This window comes from Megachile rotundata, chromosome 15 (assembly GCF_050947335.1).
Source record: "Megachile rotundata isolate GNS110a chromosome 15, iyMegRotu1, whole genome shotgun sequence".
Taxonomy (NCBI): Eukaryota; Metazoa; Arthropoda; class Insecta; order Hymenoptera; family Megachilidae; genus Megachile; species Megachile rotundata.
Genome location: NC_134997.1, coordinates 3,226,921 through 3,237,418, shown reverse-complemented (window position 1 = coordinate 3,237,418; position 10,498 = coordinate 3,226,921). Strand labels below are relative to the sequence as shown.

General features: G+C 53.0%; 2 protein-coding genes across 2 annotated transcripts; one reads left to right on the top strand and one right to left on the bottom strand.

The window, feature by feature from the left end:
* Nucleotides 1–393: 393 nt before the first annotated feature.
* Nucleotides 394–1,068, bottom strand: LOC143265925 (uncharacterized). The gene has a single exon (XM_076540607.1). It carries the CDS (start codon nt 1,066–1,068, stop codon nt 394–396), a length of 675 nt encoding a protein of 224 aa, XP_076396722.1.
* A 5,052-nt stretch (nt 1,069–6,120) lies between these two features.
* LOC143265924 (uncharacterized) lies at nt 6,121–9,804 on the top strand. The gene is made up of 3 exons (XM_076540606.1): nt 6,121–6,139; nt 7,733–8,825; nt 9,165–9,804. The coding sequence occupies exons 1-3, from the start codon at nt 6,121–6,123 to the stop codon at nt 9,802–9,804; spliced, it is 1,752 nt and encodes a 583-aa protein (XP_076396721.1).
* Nucleotides 9,805–10,498: the final 694 nt, after the last annotated feature.

Genomic DNA, 10,498 nt, shown 5'->3' with positions numbered 1-10,498 from the left:
ATCCTTCTTCAAGGAGAGGAGGAATTCGTCATACGCCTGGGATTTGGCCTCCGTGATGGTCGCCTGAAGGGACACCGCAAACGTGCGGTACGTCCCATACAGGATCTCTTCCCTCGCCGCATCGCGTTGCCGCCTCCGACGGGAGCGTTGGTACTGGCAACGGGCGTGATAACACTCTCTGCGCATTTGCGCAATTTCGCCCGTCCACCAATACGCAGCCCGCCGGCGGAAGCCGCCAGCCCGGGGCATAGAAGCGTCACAAATCGCTGTTAATGCACTCTGGAACCAGTCGGCCTCCTCATCTACGTTGGCAACCGGCCCAGCCGGAAATTCCAGCCAGGCCTCGGCGAGGGTCGCGGCCACCAGGGCGTCCTCGTCAAGATGCTTGAGCGCCTATCTCCGCGGTGGTGCGGCTCTTAGGCGGCGACAGGTGGCGGAGATATCCATTCGAATATAGAGGTGGTCACTTAAAGTCTCCACCTCCTCCGCCACCCTCCAACCGGACATGTGCTGCGACGCAGAGGCCGTCGCCCATGAAATGTCGACGATGGACTCCCCCTGCGGACGCACGCACGTGCTCACGATACCCCGGTTCAACAGCCGGAGACCATTCGCCGCCGCCCAATCGAGCACCGCCTTACCCATCGCGTCGGTACTGGGAGACCCCCAGGCTTGGGCCTTAGAGTTAAAGTCTCCCAGCACCAGGAGCGGACGGGGAAGGCAGCGCGCAATGCACGCTGACATCCTGTCCAAAAACTCTTCAAATCTCGCGAGGGTCCAGCTGGGCGGTGCATAAATGCCCACCACCGCGGTTCCGTCCCAATTCACAGTCACGAATCCTCGGCCGCTAATGATAAATTCGCAGACCGAGGATCCGGGCAAGGTGGTCCACGCGATTGCCACGGAGCCCACATCATCCCCAAACCAGTGCGGATGTTCGGAGACTTTATAGGGCTCCGCGGCCACGGCCAACCCTACCTGCCACTCGGCCAGGGTATGAACAAAAATGTCCTGAGCCCTAGCCGAGTGGTTCAGGTTGGCCTGGAGAAGACAACCATTAGGAGCCATTATTTATCCACCTCCATTGCCCCCTCCAAGGCTTCGCTGCCATCGTCACTGACGGGCGCATCTGCATTAGCTGAGGGGGCAGAAGCCTTTCCTTGTGCAGCTTTAATAGCTGCCTGCTCCTAACCCTCCCGCGGGAAGATTGGACGCACGATTTTGCGCCCAATCTATGACCTGCCGGCTTCCCCAAAGCGGAACACAGCGGACACCGGGGGGCAGCAGAGCACTGCCCTGCACGGTGACCGGTCTCATTGAACTTATAACAGCGGTCCGACCGGTCATCGTGTCCAGTACCCCGCTGCCTGACGTGATCCGCCTCTAGGCAGCGGTAGTACTGAAGTGGCCGCGTCGGCAGGGCTTCCACCCTAACCGATAGCCAACCGACGCGGATCCTCCTTGTGGCTACTATTTTGTTTAAAGCCGCAAGGGGACAACGGACCCATATGGTCCCGACGCCGGATGGAGACATCCGGATTTCACCTGCCCGAATGTGTCCGTCGCTGCAACCTGCAGCTGCAGCAACTGTTTCAGCAATCTCTTTGGAGGTGACGGATGGGTCCAGGCCGACAATACGGCATTCGCTGCACTTTATCAGCCTGGCCACCCTAACCCCCGTCCCCTCGAAGACGGTCCTGAGACGCTCGGCCAAGTTATCAGCCTTGGCCGAGCCGCCCTCTCCGGTAACTTCCAATAACATGCCACCCGTCACCGCTTGCCGGTAACACACGACATTGATGCCAATTTCTGAAAGATTCACGCGTTCCCTGGCCTCCTTCATAACGTCCGCATACGTCTTGGTCCCGCCCGGTGGCACCGTAATGGACACCGCAGCGGACCTCGGCGGACGAGGTCGTTTGGAGGCCTGCTGCTTCCGGGCGACTGGTGGTGACCTCCCGGGCTCCGGCTTGTTCTGCGGCGCAGGAGCAGGCGCAGTAGCCAGCTTCGCTGCCCTTTTCGCCCTACGCCCAACCACCATCGACCACGTCTCGGTCGTCGAAACAGGTGGCGGCGGAGGAAGCGGACAGGACGGAGCAGATCGATTCTGTCTACCTGCTGCATGTGGCATGGTCCTGGGAACAGGAACGTTGGTCGCTCCTGTGATCTCTGTCGTTTTCGCTCTCGCTGTCTTCGCCTTTTTCGACGGTGCAGCGGGAGCAGCTGGAGCAGTTGGAGTAGCTGGAGCAGCCGGAGGTGGCATGGCAACACCACGCTGTTGAGCGCCCAGCGGAGGCCTGAGAGCTGCGGCGGGCAACAGCCTCTCCCGGAGCGCCACCATCTTCCTCTCGACGAGGCGCTCCATCAAATCCATAAAACGCTCCATGTCCCACTCCGTCGATGGTAGATCGACGGAGAGTGCTTGGTTGAGAGTAAGGGAATATGTACAAGAGAGTGGAAGTAAGTATGTGTTGGGTATATTTGTCGATTTTAAAGGAGCGTTTGATAACTTAGAATGGAAAAGTGTGATTGAATGGTTGCATGAAACAGGATGTAAGGAGATGCCCCTCTGGAAGAGTTACTTCCAGAGGAGGACAGCGTGTATATGTGGTGTGAATGAGACTGTGTGGAAAAATGTGGAGCGAGGATGCCCGCAGGGGTCTGTCTCTGGCCCCTTCCTTTGGATTGGGAGGATGGATGGACTCCTGCGGCGCTTGAGAGAATGTGGATGCAAGTGTGTGGCTTTTGCGGATGATTTGTATTTGATGATTGAAGGACAGAGCCGAATGGAAGTTGAGCGAATCGGAGCAGAGTGGATGAAAATAGTATGTGAATGGGGTGCAGGAGTAGGTGTTAGTGTGTCTGAGAGTAAGAGTGTGACTATGTTGCTCAAAGGCAGTATGGCTGTGAGTAGACGTCCGATTGTGCGAATGAATGGAGTGTCTGTGAAGTATGTAGATAAAGTTAAGTATTTGGGTATATGGATGAGTGAGAGAATGAATTTCAAAGTGCATTTGGAGTATGTGAGGAAGAAGGTGACAAATGTGGTGGGTGTGATGAGAAGAGTGTTGAGGAGAGAATGGGGTATGAGGAAAAGAGCGGTGAGAGTGTTGTATAAAGGATTATTTGTTGCGTGTGTTATGTATGGTGCGAGTGTGTGGTACGACGTGATGCAATATGGATATGCGAGAGAGTTGATGAATAGGTGTCAGCGTGTTGTGTTGTATGCGTGTCTGAATGTGTGTAGAACTGTGTCAACTGAGTGTATGCAAGTGATGATGGGTGCCCTACCTTGGGATCTAGAGTGTGTAAGGAGGGGTGTGTGCAGTAGAATTAAGACTGGTGTGAGTCTGTGTGAGAATGAGCTCGTCGCTTCGAATGACTTGAATGGGAGGACAGTGGATGAGTGTGTGCAAGTTGTGAATGATAGGGCGTATGAGTGTTGGCAGAGAAGATGGGATTTAAGTGAGAAAGGACGAGTTACGTATGAGTATATTAAGGATGTTAGGTTTGCTGAAAGTTGTGTGAATTTTGAACCGAATGTGTATGCATGTTTTCTGATGACTGGCCATGGTAGTATGAATGAGTTTTTGCACAAACGAGGGTTGGGTGAGAGTGAGCGATGTATGTGTGGTGCTGAGCGCGAGGACTGGAAGCATGTGTTGGCTGAGTGCGTGATGTATGCCGACCTCCAGGACCTGAGTGAGTGTGGTGTAGTGAGAAGAGAGGATGGTAGTCTGGATGTGAGTGGTGTGTTGGAATGCAAGGAAAAGTATGAATGTTTTTGTGTGTATGCAAGAAGGGTGTTTGAGAGGAGAAGAGCGAGAGTGAGTGCGTGAATTGAATGAATGGGGTGTCTGAGGTGTGCGCAGGGTGGCTGCGAGGAGGTCAAAGACCTTAGGGTCGATTCCTACTCGTGGCCTTTGGAGGTTGGCGTCTCCACGAACCCGAGTCGCCGGCTGACCATTGCCGGGGGTTGCGGGACCCCCAAAATGGAAGCGGCTTTGGTCGCGCAGATCCCACCAGTGATTTTGACTGGTACCGCGGGGACCGAGGCGCCTACAGGGGTAACCCTGGCTCGGTCGTGGGTTGGACCTTCGCGGGGACAGTGGTTTAAAAGCCGCATGCTGGCTAGAGGGCCTGCTAGTCGGGCCTTCGGCGGGTGAGCTGCGTTCCAACAGCTCGGGTACCAGCCTGTCTTAGCTGGTAGAGTGTTGGAAAGTCACTCGGCCCCACCAGAGGTCGGTTACCGGGACCCGTAGAGCCTGGTGCCGTTTCTGGTAGTCCTTGCTTCGGCGGGGACGCGCTAATTGGGCGTATCCCAATTCCACGCCCATGGGGGCCGTGTGGTAGGGCCTATGGCGGGAACCGCACGATAAATCACACAGGACATCTCCGTCGATGGTAATGGAGTGGGTGGAGGGGGAATTACCGAGGGCGGCTCGATAATTTCCGCCGAAGCCTCCGAAAAGGGGACCACTTCCGGCACGCGAGAAGACGGACATTCCACAACGTCCATTGACTCCTGCACAGGAGGAGTCCGCTCACGTGCCGGCACATCTATTGATGGAAGCACCTCAGCAACGCCACCAGCGCGCAACTTGAGGGCGTCTACCTCCCGACGAAGGGCCTTCAAGTCCCTCCTCGTCTCCTTCAACTGCAGGTCCCTCTCTCAGATCCTCTGATGCAGAAGGATATTTTCTCTTTCCAACTGCGATGCATCTCCTGCAGTTCGGGCCCGTCTGTAGCAGTGCATCGCTGCTGCCTGAAGGAAACGAGTGTTCTCCCTAATTAGGCGCACATACGTGCCCTTCAAACTCTTCGAATTTGCGGCTACTTTCTCAGGTGTGCGTGCACACTCGACTGCATCTGCAACAATCTCGGCGTCCATGCGTCCGTCCAACACCCGGAGGATATCGTCAACCTCCGCTAACGGCAGCGCACCCCGACAAGGAGGACGCGGGTCCACCTCAGGATCGAAGATGGACATCTCCTCCCTGGACTCGGCCTCCTTACGATGCACCTCGGGGAGCCTTCTCTTCGCATCTGCCAAGTTGTGGAACTGCCCTGGTGTAAGGGGCTTCGTGCGCTTCCGTGACGTCATGCGGTCCGTTGAGGCCACCGAGCAGATGGAGTAGTGCGACTCTTCTCCACTATCTGCTCGCTCCATCCTGGCGGCTGGCGATGCGTCAAGTCGCTGCTGACGGGGTCGAGATCGACTTCTATCAACCCTCGACAGCCGCACACTTGGTTGACCAAACTCTCGCCCTTGTAGTGCAAGAGACACTGGATGTGAAAGACTGACGCCTTCCCCCCCAATCAGAGGCCCACTAGATGTTGTAGGGTCCGGATCAATCTCCGCACCCGAGGGCCGCACCCCCTTATCCCCCAAGGATGTGGCAGGGCAGGTAGCCGTCCCGCGGCTGGCGCGAAGTTTTGCCATCCTCCTCGTTAACACGGTGATTTCGGAGGCTGTCAAATCCTTGGATCCTCTCCTACTACTCACCAGTGTCGTGCATGGGGTTCCGGGAGCCGTGCCGGTGATCTGCACACTCTCCATACTACCCCGCACCTCCTCCTTTTCTTCACATTGCGACTGCCCGTGAGGGAAGCCGCAGGTTCCTCCTCCGTACTCTTCAATGTAAGTTTTAAATTCAAATTCTCCATACTATTCCCACGAGTGGGGCCGGAAAGAATGTCGACCCGGGCAGGGCCGCCATACCCGGGCAAGCCTAGTTACTCGGAGTGTGGGGGGGGGGGGGGGGGGGGGTCGGCAGGTACCCCCGAGGGACCGTCAGAGACTGCCCAGTTTAACGTCTCGGCAGCCATGCAACCCTCGGCACGGTTGTCCTACACACCTTGGTTTGAGACGAACCCTCAATCCCCATCGCCCCCTTTTCGTTCCTCCGTGCCAACCTGTCCGGCATGGTAGTACCTGCCAGGGTCCGGAGACCCCGCCGGCATAGCCTCGCACATAACGACCCCTTTTTATGTGGACTCATACCACATGCAGGGGATACCGTGGCCGTATTCCGCCCCGCGACCACACAGCGAATTTTTTATTGAGGTTTACTCCTCACGGGCCAGCTGATTAAGGCAAGCCTCCCGCTCCTGTGAAACATGACCACAGGCTTACGATGTGAGTCAAAGTTCGGGTCCCCGGGTCCGCTCACCCGTGACAGAGGTCCATCCAGGACCTGTGCCCCCTGAGGTCGCCGTTCTCCCGTCAGCACAGAGGTTCCCACCCTTGGGTAGCACCGGAGTACTACCAAAGGGCACAGATCCTCTGTCCCAGCAGACACCACGTGGAGGTGGCAGATCCGATTTGTGCCACCCTGGCACAATGGTCCCCCTGCGCTAGGCCGTCGCTAGCATGTTGAGGAAGGAAGACTAACCCCTCCCCCCTCCGCCCCACCCCATCGCGCCTGTGTTCCATGTGTGAGGAATGGATGCTCTTACTCTACCGGTTCTCGGCCCGAGAGGTTACGTCAAGGTCCAAGAGGAGGCTCCCGGGCATACGCATTGGCCTCCAGCTTAACCTTGTAACGCCCCCCAGCACCTCCTCGGGTAAGCTCGAACATACGGCAAACCGCGACCTCTCCCCACCATTTCGCACGTAAATGTCCTATTACTCAGCCTAAATGTCTACTTTTATGCCTGACTCTGCTTTGGTGCTGCATATGTGTCATTTTGCTTTTCGGAATTCCCTGAGCAAGAAGAAATTTCTTATCCTCTAACTACATCTTGTCGTATCTATATAACCTAGGGTACTCGTTATTGCGTAAGTTTCGAATCAGAGAATTTCGCGAAATCCCCCCACCCCCCCCCCCCCCCCCCCCGCCGCACCCTTTTCCACATACGCGCTGATGCATCCCTATTTGTTTACCTATTGTTAAGGTTTACTTCGTATCGGCTGTTGCCCTTCCTTGCCTTCCTTCCTATATTGCGTTTAAGTTCGCGTTGTTCTATTTATATTTATAATTTCTGTACGATAGAAGAAGATAAAATAAATTAATTAAATAAATAAAATAAAATTTAATATTCCTAAGGTTTATTCCCTTGCTGCGCATTCGTCTTTACCACTCCGTTCCGCGATCATTTCGTAATTCGAATTTTCCGCGCGCCGCTTTTCATCGCGTTTTCGCGTTGTTTCCTCCTCCCTCGTCCCCTTGCCCTTTGCGTTATCGCTGCTTAACCGATTTCCTCCGCCTTTTCTATTTAGCGAATGACGGTAGGAGAATAAATGATGTGCACCGAAATATTTGATCGGAAATTACTTTATTTAAGATATCGGTTCACGGGTTACACAGGTCTAACGTTCGGCGTGACGGGTCAGTAACGAGTATATAAGAGACTTGAGGCTTTCACGGCCCGGCGTCATACAGGTATTACTGTTGAGGCTTTCGGGTGTAAGCCGTGTCCTAAAGGAAGCGAGTTCCCAACGTTTCGCCAGCATTGCAGCTAGCTTCATCAGGGGTTACACTGATACTGGTGCGACTGGTGTTATGTCGCACCTTATATTATGGTGTGATGCTCACGTTCCGGATCGTTGACTGTTCCGGTTGATTGCTTGCGCCCAATCAGAAAGGGGGGGGGACTTTTTTGATTGTGCGCACAATTAAAAAACTGGGAAGAGCGTGTGCCAGATTGGGTTAATGTGATATCCTGTTTCCCGGTTGATGTTGTTCGGGTGTTTCCGTATTTCTATTGCTTCCCTGTGCTTTCGGGGAAGATAAATCCCACCAGCTTTTCCTATTATTCCTAGAACTGAGTAACACCATTATACCGGAACTGTGGGACAAGGTGGATCGACTAAGTTATGAGCAGGCTTTAAAAGTGCGCAACATCCGCACGCAAAAGCAAAAGGAGAAGTTTACTAAGCTCCACAAGCCCAAAACCCAAGTCGAACCACTGAAAGACACAGTCAAAAACCTGACTGACCTGCCTCTAACTCCTGACACCTTATCTGTACTGGCCAAAGGACACAAGTTTGCCATCACTCCTAAATCAATCCCAACTGAAGAAATCATTAGCCAAGTCGAAAATGCCATCCACAACCTCCCAACAGAACAGGCCAACGAAATAAGAAGGCTGACAACCAACACCTTAAAATCGGCCAAAGCACCTACTTCCAACCTAACCAAATCCGAGCAGAAGGCACTACAGGACATCAGGAAACGCAAAGACATCCTTATCCTCCCAGCCGACAAAGGTAACATGACGGTCATTATGGACAGAAACGAATACGTCAAAAAGGTACATGACCTACTGGACAATACAACTTACAGGACAGTGAACAAGGACCCCACACCCTCGGTTGAAAGAGCCACTACTACCCTTATAAAAAATGCCAAACTTCCTGACCCCATCACAAAAGCCATCCTACCCAAAGAATCAAAAGCGCCTAGACTCTACGGACTACCTAAAATCCATAAACCCAACATTCCACTCAGACCAATAATCAGCACCATTGGTTCTCCCACATACAAGCTCTCAAAGTACCTCACATCTGTCCTCAAACCCCTCACCGGCAACACACCCAGCTCCATAACTAACTCATCCCACTTTATAAGTAAGATCCAGGACATCCGAACCCTACCCCATGACATACTTGTCAGTTTCGACGTGCAGTCCCTCTTCACCAATGTCCCCATCAAGAAAAGTATCGAAATCATCCAGGATAAAGTCCCTGAAAACCTAGTTCCTCTAATCCAGCACTGCCTCAACACCAATTATTTCATCTTCCAGGGTACATACTATGAACAGGTGTCCGGAGCAGCAATGGGATCCCCCATCTCTCCCGTAGTCGCTGACATCTACATGGAGTACTTAGAGAATTAAATTCTCAATAACGCGCCACTAAAACCATCTCAGTGGTTCAGGTATGTGGATGATACCTTTGTAGTTTGGAGCCATGGAAGAGAAAAACTTGGCGATTTCCTCAATTACATAAATTCCTTGGATCCCAACATACAGTTCACTATGGAAATAGAAACCCCAGACCGTTCACTACCTTTCCTTGACACCCTAATTACTAGAAAAGCGGACGGAACCCTTGGCCATCAGGTTTACAGGAAACCTACACATACCAACCGATACCTACATGTTACATCCCACCACCACCCTTCCCAAAAGAATTCCGTAATCACATCTCTCGTCCACAGAGCAACCTGCATTAGCGAACAAGAGAACCTGGCCAATGAACTGGAACACATCAGGTCTACACTACAACAAAACGGTTACTCCAAACACAAAATTAATCGCACCATAGATCGACTGACCAACCACACAACAAAACCGACACACAAACACACGACAGACACACACGACAAAGAACACGCCACTACCTTCCTGCCATACATTCAAGGTACGACCGACCGCATAGGCAGAATCCTCAGGGAACACAACATTAGGACTGTTTTCACAACCCATACCAAAATAGGACAACTCCTCACCTCCCCCAAGGACCCACAGCCGCAGCTATCTACACCAGGGGTATACAAAATCCCATGCTCATGCGGCCAAGTATACATCGGCGAAACTGGGAGGAGCGTGAACACCAGACTCAAGGAACATGAGCGTTGCGCCAGGTTGGGCTATATTCAATCAGCCGTGGCGGAACACCAGATTACCACTGGGCACAAAATCCTGTTTGAAAAAACCGAAGTATTGGCAAAAACATCAGCCTATCTTCCCCGAAAGCACAGGGAAGCAATAGAAATACGGAAACACCCGAACAACATCAACCGGGAAACAGGATATCACATTAACCCAATCTGGCACACGCTCTTCCCAGTTTTTTAATTGTGCGCACAATCAAAAAAGTCCCCCCCCTTTCTGATTGGGCGCAAGCAATCAACCGGAACAGTCAACGATCCGGAACGTGAGCATCACACCATAATATAAGGTGCGACATAACACCAGTCGCACCAGTATCAGTGTAACCCCTGATGAAGCTAGCTGCAATGCTGGCGAAACGTTGGGAACTCGCTTCCTTTAGGACACGGCTTACACCCGAAAGCCTCAACAGTAATACCTGAACGAGTATATAAACTTCCGCATTCCCGTTGGGTTATATAGTCGTCCTTTTAGACAAGGACGGCTAGCACGCTTAAAAACGCGCCAAAAACTGCAGAAAGGAAATGGGAATTCCCCGAGTTGGGAATCCCCCGCATAAGGTCCTCCGAGAAAAACCCGGACCTTTTTAATGGTCATGAACCGATGATGACCTGAGACTTACAACCTACGGATTTTTAACATGTAACAGTAAAGCCGCTACACCTATCACGCCCCAGTCTCCTTCCACAACGCTACGTGAGCCCATTGCTCTTGGTAAAATTTTTCCTCTCTCTCTCCAGGCGTTTTCACGCGGTTCCCAGTTCGCCCCCTAATGGTGCTGTGACCAGGCTGACGTCTGAGTTCTTTGCTCCAACACCTTCGATTGAGAGGTCTGTCCGAGCTCTTGAGTCGTTCTTCGTAGCGTTGCCCGCTGTTTGTT